The sequence below is a fragment of the Akebia trifoliata genome, chromosome 4, assembly GCF_017979445.1.
Source record: "Akebia trifoliata isolate Shusen 1 chromosome 4, ASM1797944v1, whole genome shotgun sequence".
Classification (NCBI taxonomy): domain Eukaryota; kingdom Viridiplantae; phylum Streptophyta; class Magnoliopsida; order Ranunculales; family Lardizabalaceae; genus Akebia; species Akebia trifoliata.
Genome location: NC_141378.1, coordinates 2,958,332 through 2,971,365, shown reverse-complemented (window position 1 = coordinate 2,971,365; position 13,034 = coordinate 2,958,332). Strand labels below are relative to the sequence as shown.

The window sequence follows — 13,034 nt, the reverse complement described above, 5'->3', positions numbered from 1 at the left end:
GAGCATACTATGGAGATTAATCCATCGAAGTATTTCTAACAGTCCAACCGTTTGTTTGATAGATAGCGTCAAACGTCGTTTGCATTGATTACATGCTGTAGGTTCCACGTAAGACTGATGAGCTGGCAAATTCCCGCCTTTGTTGAAAACGGAATCTATACTGACACCTTAGGGTACGTTATAATACACGTATACTCCTTCGGTGTTAAATTCTTGTCTTCTCGCTCACTTTCCCTCGTGGGAAGCTTCGGCTAATCGGCTAACTTTCTTCTCAATCTCAATTCTCTCTGGTCGATTTCATCAAATTATCTTCAAACGCACAGCTTCGCCTGTTGTCCTTTCTCTATCGATCGCAACCCCCATAACTACTGTTTTTGACTAATTAGGGTTTTCGAATGTTGCTCAACGCAAGGGTCAACTAGGGTTTTTTTAATCTTCATCGCCCACATAACACACTGATGTTAATGCATTGAGGAATCTTTGAAATTAGGGGTTTTTTTTCGAAGTGAGATTGATTTTAACTTGTTCAAATGGTAACTAATCAAGAAACTGTTGATCAACACTGCATCGAACTTTCGACACTCGGATTGGATCGAAGGGGTGGAGATGATTTCAACATGGAGGAAGAAGAAGAGGTTCCAACGTATCTAAATACCGTAAACAGTTCTGGTGGCTTTCTTGTCGTGTCCATAGATAAGCTCTCTATCCAGTACACAAATGTTAATCTGCATGGGTACGATGTAGGAGTAGTGCAGGCCAATTGCCCTGCTCCTTCTCGGAGGCTCGTTTATTATTTTGAGATCTTCGTGAAGAATGCAGGAGCTAAGGGACAGATTGGTATTGGTTTCACCAACGAACATTTCAAGATGAGACGGCAACCTGGGTGAGAATCGAGAATCTTACTGCTTTATGTTTGTTTAAATTTTTTTTTTTCAATAGCAATTATACAAACTAATTTTCAAAACAGAATACTGCCACATAATTGATAATCTTTTTAATTTCTCCAATTTTTTTTTTTGTGATAAGTGAAGATATTTTATTAAAAAAGAAAAGAGAGGTTGAGGTGACCGGCTGAAATGTACAAGAAAACAATAATGAACGATCGAAATGGTCCCCCAACAAAAGCACCCAATACGACTCTAGCTTGCCTCTAGATTACACACCCTATCCCATCTTTGAAGGAAGTCTTCAAAAAATACATCCCTAAACTCCATAAAGGGTTTGCACCAAAAAAACAATCAAGCTAGAAATGAAACAAAGAAACCATGCCTTCCAAAGGCTCCAACAAATGATAAAGGGCACCAGACTCCACAATGCCCGCTTAGCTTTAGAGAAAGAGTTAAGCCCAATATAACCAGGATCCAAAAAGATCACGAATAGATGCAAGAAAGCAATCTTCCACTCCAAATAATGATTTATAAATTGACCAAATTTGTGTAGCAAATGCATAATGGATGAGTACATGATCTGTCGATTCCCCGCTTTCTTTACACAGAGCAAAAATTGGGAGAAATAAAACCCCACTTTATGAGTTGATCCATAGTCAAGATCTTACCCAAAGCAGCGGACCAAACAGAACTTGAAACCTATGAGGGTACCTTTCTATTCCATATAAACATGTAGGAGAACTCACTCTCCATAATCGACGTCACCATATACAGAGAACTCATCATAAAGCAACCATTCCTAGTACCTTCCCAAACTCGCCTATCCTCAATATTAGTGTTGATTATGATATGCTCCATAGACTTTGTTAATCTCCCAAACTTTCCAAATCCCAATCATCAAAAGCTCTTTCAAAACTAAAGTCCCAAGACATCATCTCTCCATCCCTAGGCCAAAATGGCGAAACATATTGCTCCTTCTATAGAGAAAGCTTAAACAACTTGAGAAATTGCTCCTTTAATGGGCGCTCCCCACCACCAGCCTTTCTAATAGCAAATCCTATTACCTTTTCCTGCCTTGAATTTCACTGTCAATTTCTCCAATTGATATTGCAATCTTGAAAGTACCCTTAGTGTATGCGTGCGTGCAAGAAGCATTCTCTCAGAAAGAAACTGATTACTGAGACAATGAGATTCACAAAAATTATAATACCATTGTTCAATTGCAAGTATGAACTTAACCAAGTGGGTAAAGTTTGCAATTGTTCATACCATGACTCAGGGTTCAAAACCTGTCTTAACCCACTAATTCCTGACTACTAACCCAGTTTCCTAGCAAATAAAATAAAATTTATGAACATTTAGATTTTGACTAGGCAATTCCAAAAATGTGTAGCTATACAAAGGATGAAGGATGGTAATTTGGTTGTTGGGGGGAAGAAGAAGAGGAAAGGAGGAGGGGTAGGTAAAAAGAATTAGAACTGAGGAGCTTGTTGGTAGTCGGTCCTTGGGGAGGGGGAGAAGAAGAGTTTGTTGTTGGAAGAGGAAAAAGAGGGGGGAGAATAATGATAAGAAGATGAAATTCTATTTCCTTGGTAATTTTTTTTTTGCTGTGAATTTTTTTAAAGTAAACTGATGAATAATTGCCATTTTCCCTAGGGAGAGAAATTAAAAAATTAAGGAGTCGGGGACAATCATACCTAGGAACATGTGTTAATGTGTGACACTTATATTTGAAAAAGTGGTGATTTTTCAAGGACATGCTATTTCTCCTACATATCTAGCAACGGCATGTTTGCTACATATCTGGCAATGACATGTTTGTGGCCATTGAAGAAGCACTTCACTCATTTCTTGATGTTGGTGCAATGTTTTGGTAAATGAAAAATCATTAGTTTGTTGGAGTGAGGCTCTTGCTCTAGATAAATATAACACCCCCCACCCCAAACTCCAAAGAGAGGGAAAAAAAATAGGAGAAAGGTTTTTGCTCTAGATTGCATTGTGATGTTAATTAATGTGAGGGTGTAGGTCAGGTGGGATTTATTGGTCATGGTCTTCCAGTAAGGGTGACACCATGATTTTGTTGAAAAATCAGTTGGGGGAGGCTAGAGCTCTTTGATCCGAATTGAATTATGAAATCTCCCTTGAATGGCTTAAATTGGAGGTGTATGCCTCACGAAGACCTTTTCTTAAGTTACTCATAAAATAAAAAGTGCTAATGTTATAATTTATAATTTATGCTTTTAATTTGGCAGTTGGGAAGCAAACAGTTACGGGTACCACGGGGATGATGGATGGCTTTACCGTGGGCAGGGAAAGGGAGAAAGCTTTGGTCCAAAATTTACTTCTGGTGATACCGTTGGCTGTGGTATTAACTATGCTTCACAAGAGTTCTTTTTCACGTATGACGTTACCTCACTGTTATTTAATGCATCCTTTCATCATTTGCATGTGAGTGTTGTGAATTGGCACACCTCAGTAAGATGGTTACTAATCATCTTGGTTCTTGGTTAGCTGTATTCATCCTTCCAACTCTTTGCTATTTTGGTTTATCACTTATTACTCTAAAAGGATCTCTCCTAATTGGTTTATGACTGTTATTTTATGCATCCTTTCATCATTTGCATGTGAGTATTGTGAATTGGCACACCCCAGTAAGATGATTACTAATCATCTTGGTTCTTTGTTAGCCGTGTTCATCCCTCCAACTCTTTGCTATTTTGGTTATCACTTATTACTCTAAAAGGATCTCTCCTAAAATTGTGCTGCGGATGTTGATGTGCAGAAAAAACGGAAAGCTAGTTGGAGCAGTTTACAAGGATGTGAAGGGCCCCTTGTTTCCTACCGTTGCTGTTCACAGTCAAAATGAAGAGTATGCCCTGCCTCCTTTTGTATATAATCTTTTTTATTCTTCCTTGTATTATTGGCTACATTATTTGTAAAGTGCAAATATTGAAAATGGGCTTGCACTGTTTATCTTCTACTATTGATGATTATTTGATTCATTTTAAAGCCCTGAAATTTCATCCCTCTTTATTATGTAAGGTTCTTTCTTTTTCTTTTCTTTTTTTGATTTGTGTGTGTGTTTAATTATTTAATTATTTATTATTTTTTTTTTTTGGGGGGGTGGGAAGGGGTTGTTTGATATTTGTTAGATCTTTCCCAAACTCGTCATGGGTGTTTTGTGAGAGATAGTACACTTTTGCTTTCTCCCCAAGTGTCTGAGTGATTTGGAAGCTCCTTCCCTTTGTGGTTTGCTGGGGGAAAGGTTTTAAAATCTGATTGGTTTATGATTTGACCAGCTTGGAAATGGAAATATTTCTTGTAGTGTAGAATATCAGAAAAAGTTATGGAAATATTATAAAATTCATTGAAACCGTAGAAAACATGCTGTAAAATTATAGGAAATTATAAAATAAGGACAAAAGCACACTCATTATTCATAATACTACTATAAAGAACCATTTGGTGTAAGAAAACCAACATCATTAGTGTTCAGCACTGTTTTTCAATGCTTATGTCAGACTTGTACCTTTAAATATTCATAATCATGTCAGTTGAGTAGATTAAATAAAAAAGCTGCTGACTACCGACCTAACACTCTTTTGTTCAAGTGGCCTTGGACTTTTTTTTTTTGATAGGTAGATGATTTCATCAAAACGAACGGAGGTTGAGGAGACCAACCAAAAAGAACAAGGAAAACAAAACCTAACAAAAGGCGGAGAAAACTGCAAAAACAACAAGAAAGATTACCCCAGATCTAAATTACAAACCCTATCCCACCTCACAAGGAAATCCTAAAAAAAAAAAGATACCCCTAAATTCTTTAAACATTTTGAACCAAAAAAATAAACAAGCTAAGACATCCATGATCACATCTTGCAATTCTTTTTCTTTATCATCGAACACATGTCGATTCCTCTCCTTCCAAATGCTCCAACTCACTGCGCAAGGTAATAATCCCCAAAGAGTGCGTTTCGCCTTTAAGAAATACCTCCCCCAATCCAGCCAACTTTCCAACAAGTCTTTCCATGAGTACGGAAGACACCCCACCAAACCAAACAAAACTAGAAAATGGCTCCAAATCTTACTTACGAAACTACAATGTAGAAGCAAATGATTCACTGACTCCCTGTCTTTCTTGCATAAACAACAAAAATTAGTGAGATAGAACCCATCTTTGACTTTTAAAGGTTGTAAGGGAGTCATCGATGGTTTTGTATTTTAAATGAGGTTCCATTATAGTTGTTGGCGGTGATTTTTGGTTATTTGTATCTGTTTTTCCCTGGTAAGTAGCCTCGAACTCCTTGGCATGTACCATATTTTGGGATTCATACCCTTATTATCATACTCACTTTTTCTGGCAAAAAAAGCGGACCATACTTACTGTTAGAGAATATGATATTTGCTGATGGGATTGTTGGTTTCAATTCTTCAGGGTGAATGTCAACTTTGGGCAGCAACCCTTTGTTTTTGATATTGAGGTAACCAATACCTTTTTTTTTTCTTTTGATGGGTCTAATACCTTTCTGCTTTGGTACTTATTTTCAGTTGCACACTTGAATTATTGGTTGATTGCTTATCTATGATGAAGCTGCCCTACAAAATCAAGATCATATTTGTAGCTTTTAATCATTGCTCATCAATGATAAATTTGAGCTCTTTCTTTAAAAGTTCTTTTCTACGTTCTTTCTTAAGTTACTTATTAGTCATAGCTCACATCGGAATTTTCGTTGAATTCTTTAGTTTTTTTTGTACTGGAATGGTATATATTGCTTGGGTATAACAGAGACAAAACAACGGTAAATCATGGACATAGCAATTACTCTTAGGAAAAAAGCATGAAGTGTCAGATGTTGGCATAGTTGTGCGTCATTCATTTTGAGGTCCCTGTGCAACATGAATTCCTGGAGCTAATGATACATTTTTTAAAAACATATTGGCTTTGACCTGTCATGAGCTTCTAGAGACTAATTACCCGTTGAGTTTCCGCAGTTTGGTTAGGAGGGCCATGAATTTCTTTTTGGTTGTTGACCTCACATTCCGAAGATTACTATCCAAATCCAAATTCCAAACTCATTAAATTTTATTGCTTCTATGCCAATTTTTTAAGTTTAATCTCTCAAACAAAAACACAACGCTTGAATGTAACAACCACTCCAAATAAAAAAAACTCAACACCACTCAAGTACTATACTAGAAGATAAAGGGAGGTGTTGTTTCAACATAGGGAGAAAATAAAAGTCGAGAGGAAACTAAAACTTGTGTAAGAAGAAGAGCAAAAGTATGCATATTAAATCTTTAACAGAGAAACTTTATAATTGCAAAAACTATTACGTAATGATACCACAGATATAGAGGAAAGAGAAAAAAGAGGAAATATGTACATCCCCATACTACATATGCTTTGGTCAAAAGGGAGTCTTTTTTGAAGACTTCATTGCAAAATGGGATTGGGTGCATAGCATCGAGTTGTAGCTTGCACTTGTGGTCTTTGGTTTAGTTTTCCTTTTGCTCTTTTCTTGTTACCTTGTTTTGGTTCTTTGCTTCATGACCATGCTTTTAATAAAGATCTTTGATTTAACAAAAAGAAAAAAATATGCTTTGGTCAAAAGGTGGCATGTCCCCTAGGCGTGTGCCTGTTCAATTTTTTTTTCTTCTAAATTATAGATTATATTAAATAAAAGCAAAGGGTTTATGGAGTAGGAAGTCAAGGACTACTAGATAAAGCAAGGAAACCCTAACAAGGATCAACAGGAAAATAATAATAATAAAAATAAAAAAGAGAATTTGGAGGTAATATCATAGCCCCTTCACATCATACAGCAATGATCAACCCTGATCATGGCAAACCAACTCCCATCAAAATGGTAAAGTAATTTTGTTTGATGCTTATTTGAGTATAAGAATGCCTTTGAGAGCAAGAGTCTTTCCTTAAAATACAAGGCGTTTTATGAGAACCTTGCCCTCAAGTTAGCCTCAAGGTGTAAATCTCCAACACCTTTGAAAGCGTTGGTCAGCTTTACTCCCTTGTGAGATTCCTAGAGAGTAATTGTGTATGCTCAAGTTCCTTGGTGCCTTGGAATGGACCACTTTCATCTTCCTACTTTTTTAGACAGTGGGATCAGATATAACTTCATTAATTACATCCCCGTTGAAAATTGCGATAGAGATATTCTGTCTATCTTGTTGAGGAGGCTACTCTATTTTTTTCTTTCTTGATTATGCATTTTTTTCACTTATTATACCATTTCACGTGTCTTTGCAAGTATTTTTTCCATTCCATGGGTAACTTGGTACAAGTAACCACCTGTGCATTGTGGCACTTATCATAGGGTTTTACATTTGTGTTATCTGTCTTCTCCTCCATTGCAAAGCATTGGTGTGCATGTCAATTGTATAGAGTGTTGGCAATTGTGTGTAATATAATTTGAATTATTTTTATTTTTTATCTTTTTGATTAGGCATTTGGGTTGGAGCAAAGATTGAAGCAACAGATGGCAATTGAAAAAATATCTCTGCCACTTAATGTCAGTCATTGGTATGTTTATTTACATTGGAACTTCTATCAAACAAGACTTTCTAATATGGTAGGTAGTTAAAATTACTATGCTAGTAACATGGTATGAGAACCTGCTGGTTGTCGATCTTATTGCCCATTTTTTTTTGTTTGTGAAATTTTTAAAGAGTGTTTGGTTGATGCAGGGAGTCTGTTTTCTGGTAAACAGAGCATCCTTTCTTTTGGATTAAACAGAGTCGTTTGTTTATTGGCTTGAATGTTTTATTCGAGAGTAAACTTTTTTACATGCAAAACTGGTCTAGAAGGGTGCTAAAAGAGGGGGAAATGACCATATTGAAGTTCCCTGGAAACTTGGAATTATTTGTACGCAAGATATTCTATCCATTAGTCAAAATTTGTGCAAATTTTTGTATGCGTAAAGCAAGGTTTACATATTCATGCATAGCATAAAGCATGGTATGACCAATGGACATTCAGTACATGTACACAAAAAATTGCGTAATATTCAAATGCTTGAGACCCATGTAGAGCTTGATATCAATTTAAAATGTGAGTTTTACCATGGACATAGGTGGACCTTGAGAGTTGTGCAATTAGTCTATTTGAGATAGTGCTACACCTGTGCTTGTATGATCTGTGCACAAAGCATTGGACAAAATCTCTATTGTTAGATGCAACTGTGATTCAAATAGCAAACAACCAATGCTAACTGACAAACAAGAACAATCACAAATAACGAGAATATGGCTAAAACTATATCATAGTATTGTTGGGCTTGCTGCATTGCATCAAACTGACACTAAACAGCACTAACCAGTTATTTTATTCTACTTCTATATGCAATTTGAGCATCTCTAAGCAAAAAAGACAAGTTAAACATCACATTGTTTGTAGTTTGAGAGTTGGTCAGTTTTTTGGGTAAGTGGTTATTGGAACAGAAATTCCCTGGTCATTATGTTGATATCACACTAGAGTTTTGTGCTTTGTCCTGTAATGTTAGGAGTTCTTATTTTATGTAACTTGAGATGAATGGAAGTAAAGCAATCAGTCCTTTTGAATTCACCAGACTTAGTAAAATAGGTTTGACACTTGGTACTCAAATAAAAAATAGAAGGAATATGTGAGTTGAAGGTTCTCAAAGAGGAAAGAAAGACCCAAAAGGAGATGGATTGAGATAGTGAAAGTGGATACGAACACATTTTCAATAACCGAAGATGTGGCTATGGAAAAAATTGGATGGAGGAGCAATATTTATTTAGCTGATCCCAAATCTTCGAGATAAGGCTTTGATGATGATGATAAACCTACTAATATTTAAGTTTAAAATAGAGTAATAGATCTATTTGGTTTTGAGTGAATTTGGGCATGTTTCCTCAACTGTTGGATATCATGAACTTTGAAATAACACACTGAACCTCCTGAATATTCTAAAATTGATTCTGATAGTTTTTGGTGGTTTGTTAATATCATGAACTAGTCATTATCTCATACAGTTTTCTCGACATTTGTGTTGCCTTTGCTGTTAACCATACTGCATTTGGCTGACCAGGATTGTTCGTTCCTACTTGCTACACTATGGGTATCAAGATACACTCAATTCTTTTGACATGGCAAGTAAAAGCACCCTTCCTCCTATCGCCATAGCTCAAGAAAATGGCTTCAATGAGCAGGGAGATATGTATGCACTAAGCCATAGAAAGATCCTTCGTCAGGTAAGAGATGTTATGAAGGTATCAATTGTGGAACTAATAGTTAACTAATTAGTCTTTTACTTGTCATAGAAAAAAGAAATGCTTTTTTGTTGATAAGTTGCATACTATTTAGGGTTACTTTGAAAATGTACTCCCTCTTAGTGATGCCCATACATTTGCTTATTCACCATAAAAGTATGGATGTTCTCCTCCATTCTTGACAAGTTGGTACCATTTGTTTGATTCTTCTTATAGATTTTGAAGAAAATTTTCATGTAGCTACACTTATTTTTTTTTTTCCTTCTTTCTACCAAGCCTCTTTTACTAAGTTTTTGGGGGTATTTTTCTTTTTCAACGTAATATCCAAATAATATCTATAAATGAAGGCTACTATTTTAATCCAATAAATTTATTTAGAGAAACCTTTTCTTTTGACCATTCCAATTAATTCCAGACTGGAACTTTCTCATTTATTTTTGTTTACGAATTCATTGAACTATGAGAACTAGTTTTGCTTCTTCTTTTTTTGATGAATTATTCTCTATTACTCGTAGTTGTTGTTTGCCACTTATCTTTTATCATTCTTGGCTTCGACTATTTACCATCAAAACGACCTCCAAATGCTAGCTTTACATTTTTAGTTTTGTTTTCTATATGATCAGCTTTTCATCTTAACCTATTTTCTCTACTAATGAAGCTCATCAGGAGTGGAGATATTGATGCAGCATTTGGTAAACTTCGGGAATGGTATCCTCAGATTGTGCAGGTAGACTGCTTCAAGTTGCAGATAGAGACTAGTAAATGGTTGTTGCATTTTGATTAAAATATTTCCTTTTGCCTTCCAATTCACCTCTTTATCATAAAATGGATGTGTTACTATAAAATACATTTGGATCTATCTATAAGTAACTATGATTTCGTTTGTTAATGAAATTTATTCACATCAAGGAATATATTTCCCAAGTGGATGGTATGATAACATTTCGTGGAGCACAGCTCAAAGGAATAGGTTGGCTGGACAGAAAATTGTCTTATTTTCTCTTCATCCTTGAGTGTGTTGATAACTTTTCCCATGATCATAATCCGCTGTTGTTCAATAGTCTTATTTGTCCACAATATGTGACAAAAACTTTTATTTTATGCAGAATGATACATCAACTATCTGCTTTCTGCTTCATTGCCAAAAGTTTATCGAACTTGTTCAGGTAAATGTCTTCACTTAATCTCCTTTGCTCAACCATATCTTTATACCATAGAGAATGTCCTTTGTTTAATGTAGTGTAATATCTCAAACTCGGGGAACACATTTTTCAAACTGAAATATTATATTATAATTACATGTGTTTGGACATATTGGTGTTGTGAAAGGTAAATGGGTGAAACTCAGTAGAGTTTTCTTCTATTCTAAATGCTTCAATCTTTGTTCTACTTTAAGCCAAGATCTTTCGATCACCAAAATGTAGTGCAATACGGTCCTTTCTCACCAAAAAATTATGTAAAGAAGTGTGAGATTTTGTTGCACAGTGGAGTATTTGAGAGAGTTTCAAGTTGATTTTTAAGTGTTTGGTTTGTCTAGATTCTAAGTGCTCTACATAATGTGTCGGTCCAATTGCTAGACACCAGCATCTGGAGAATTGCCAACACTCTTTTATATGTTCCCTCAAAAAAATCATTAAATAAAGGGCACCACTGTTATAGTTGTCTAATTTGTGTCTGGATGTGAACACCCAACTGTTTAATGTCATGAAATGTCCTTGTCCTTAATACATCAGCTGAAATATATTGAAATGTGTTGAAATTTGAAACCATGGCCAAGATTAATCTATTTATGTTAGGTACATCTTGTGATAGGTGGCATTGATTCTGAGTACCAATGGACCAAGCCCATAATGAAAGTGGTTGTTTTGGGGTTTTTATAGAGCATCAATTTTTCCTAAACATTCCTCCTTAGTTACTTATTACTAAATAAATTTACTCATGATGCTACATCAATGTTATCAGTCATTCAGGGGATCAGTTAACTCATGATGTTTATGTTAATTTAGAGGTGCAAATGAATTCAAAAGAAAAATAAAGGAAAAAAAGAGAAACCTTACGGAAAAAAAAAAAAAACTAAACACCAAAGCAAGATATTCCCAAGCTGTTGTTATTATTAGACATGGTAGTGTCTTCATGCCATTTTGGGGTGCCTTATGATGCAGGAGCTTCATACCAACAACAATAGTCCAGGGTTCATTTTAATTAATTATGCTCTTGCCATTTTGTGGAGTTATCTAAATTAAGAAGGATAATTTACTTAATTAAATTTGTATAGCAGAGATAGGTTTTGCATTGTAGTTGTTTATTCTAATTAGAAGATAAATATTGAGTTGAAAGTAGTTTAGTTTGATTAGAATTAGAAAATTTGGGGTTATATAAACCTAGATACTGAGATTGGTTGGAATTATTTAAATTGTTAAAATTAAGGTAATGATATGCATTCTGAGTTGTAAGACATGACTACTTCGAATTGTGTATGTTTTTGTCTCGTGTTCCTAGTTATGTTGGTACCAAGTTTATTGGACGTTAATTTTTTTTTCCCCGGATACATAGGCTGGAGAGTTAGAGGAGGCTGTAAAATATGCAAGGGCTGAGCTCGCAAAATTTTCTGGAGTTGCATCATTAGCGGGTCTACTTCAGGTACTTTTGTGATCCTCTGATTCTCAGACTTGAACATCTATATACCATCTAATCCATTAGGAGCTATACAATCTAACCTAGTTGGCACATGGAAGATTGCTCTTCTTTGAATTTATGAAATATTGAATTTCTAAGACGTTTCCGCTGAAATATTCTTACTGTTGTTCTCTAGGACTGCATTGCTTTGCTGGCATACATAGAACCCTTGAAATCCCCAGTTGGATATCTTCTTGACGTAGCCCAGCGAGAAGTTGCAGCAGATGCAGTTAACGCTATGATCTTGTTAACAAATCCCGGGATCAAAGACTCGCAACGTTGCATGCATTCACATCTCGAGAAGTTACTGAAGCAGCTGACAGCTTGTTGTCTGGAGAAGAGGGCCTTGAATGGGGATCAAGGAGAAGGGTTCGATCTCCATAGAGTTTTACAAAGTGGTAAGGGGGGACGGTGGTAATTAAAATGCTTCTTTTGCCCCTTAATACTCTCTTGTTTCCATGGTCGCCCAACCTCTTTCTGTGGACTGAATGTATAGCTAGGCTTGATTTTTAGCTCACTGGTGTTCTTATGGTCTCTATCGCTATAACACCTGATTTCCTCCAGAAAAAAAAATGGGATGCTCTATGTTTCTGCAAGATCTTGTAACCTTAGACACCATGATCTCATTTGTCAAGCAGGTTTTATGGTTCTGTAAAAGCCATTGGGTTTCGTAATATTGGAATTGGAGGCGTTCCTTATCTTGTGTTATTGATGGATAATTGCTTTTTCAGGGCTCTTACAGTAAGTTCTATATTTGGAGAGAATCTTGGCAGAAGTGTCAGTTTATTTTGACATAATTAACATGAAAAATTGGCTGGGAATTTGGGGAATGAGTCGTGTTAGAGTAATATTGAAATTGACAGCATTCCACATGTTGGTGTGCATAGAACCATAGATGTTTCCAGGGGCGGAGTCAGGATTTTGCCCACCTAGGGGCATCTAAGAGTGGAAATTTTTTGTGGGGGCAATAGTGGTGGAATTTTTTATTTTATTTATTTATCCGTGTCTATTTTTCTTGCAATAACTCATTAGTCCATGGACTTGGAAAAGTGGGAGTCACTACCCCCATTGTAAATCTGCCCCTGGATGCTTCTTACTCGTATATTGATGAAAGCATCTATGGTTTTGTACACATCCACATCAGCAATGTGTGAAGTGTTGTCGATTTCAATGTTCAGCATTTTCATTGGGGAATTTGTTACAGGAAAACGGCAGAAAGAGAGT

At 35.9% G+C, this 13,034-nt stretch overlaps 1 protein-coding gene across 1 annotated transcript; it reads left to right on the top strand.

Moving 5' to 3' along the window:
- Window positions 1-221: 221 nt before the first annotated feature.
- On the top strand, window positions 222-12,508 carry LOC147402965 (ran-binding protein M homolog). Its single transcript, XM_086438384.1, has 10 exons — window positions 222-883; window positions 3,140-3,286; window positions 3,670-3,756; window positions 5,323-5,368; window positions 7,349-7,425; window positions 8,954-9,116; window positions 9,793-9,861; window positions 10,241-10,300; window positions 11,688-11,774; window positions 11,947-12,508. The coding sequence occupies exons 1-10, from the start codon at window positions 531-533 to the stop codon at window positions 12,226-12,228; spliced, it is 1,371 nt and encodes a 456-aa protein (XP_086294510.1). The 5' UTR covers window positions 222-530; the 3' UTR covers window positions 12,229-12,508.
- Window positions 12,509-13,034: the final 526 nt, after the last annotated feature.

Coding starts and splice junctions, on each gene's coding strand:
- LOC147402965 (XM_086438384.1), top strand. CDS start 531: ATGGTAACTAATCAAGAAACTGTTGATCAACACTGCATCGAACTTTCG. Junction 884..3,139: donor AAGATGAGACGGCAACCTGG/GTGAGAATCGAG, acceptor TTAATTTGGCAG/TTGGGAAGCAAACAGTTACG. Junction 11,775..11,946: donor CATTAGCGGGTCTACTTCAG/GTACTTTTGTGA, acceptor GTTGTTCTCTAG/GACTGCATTGCTTTGCTGGC.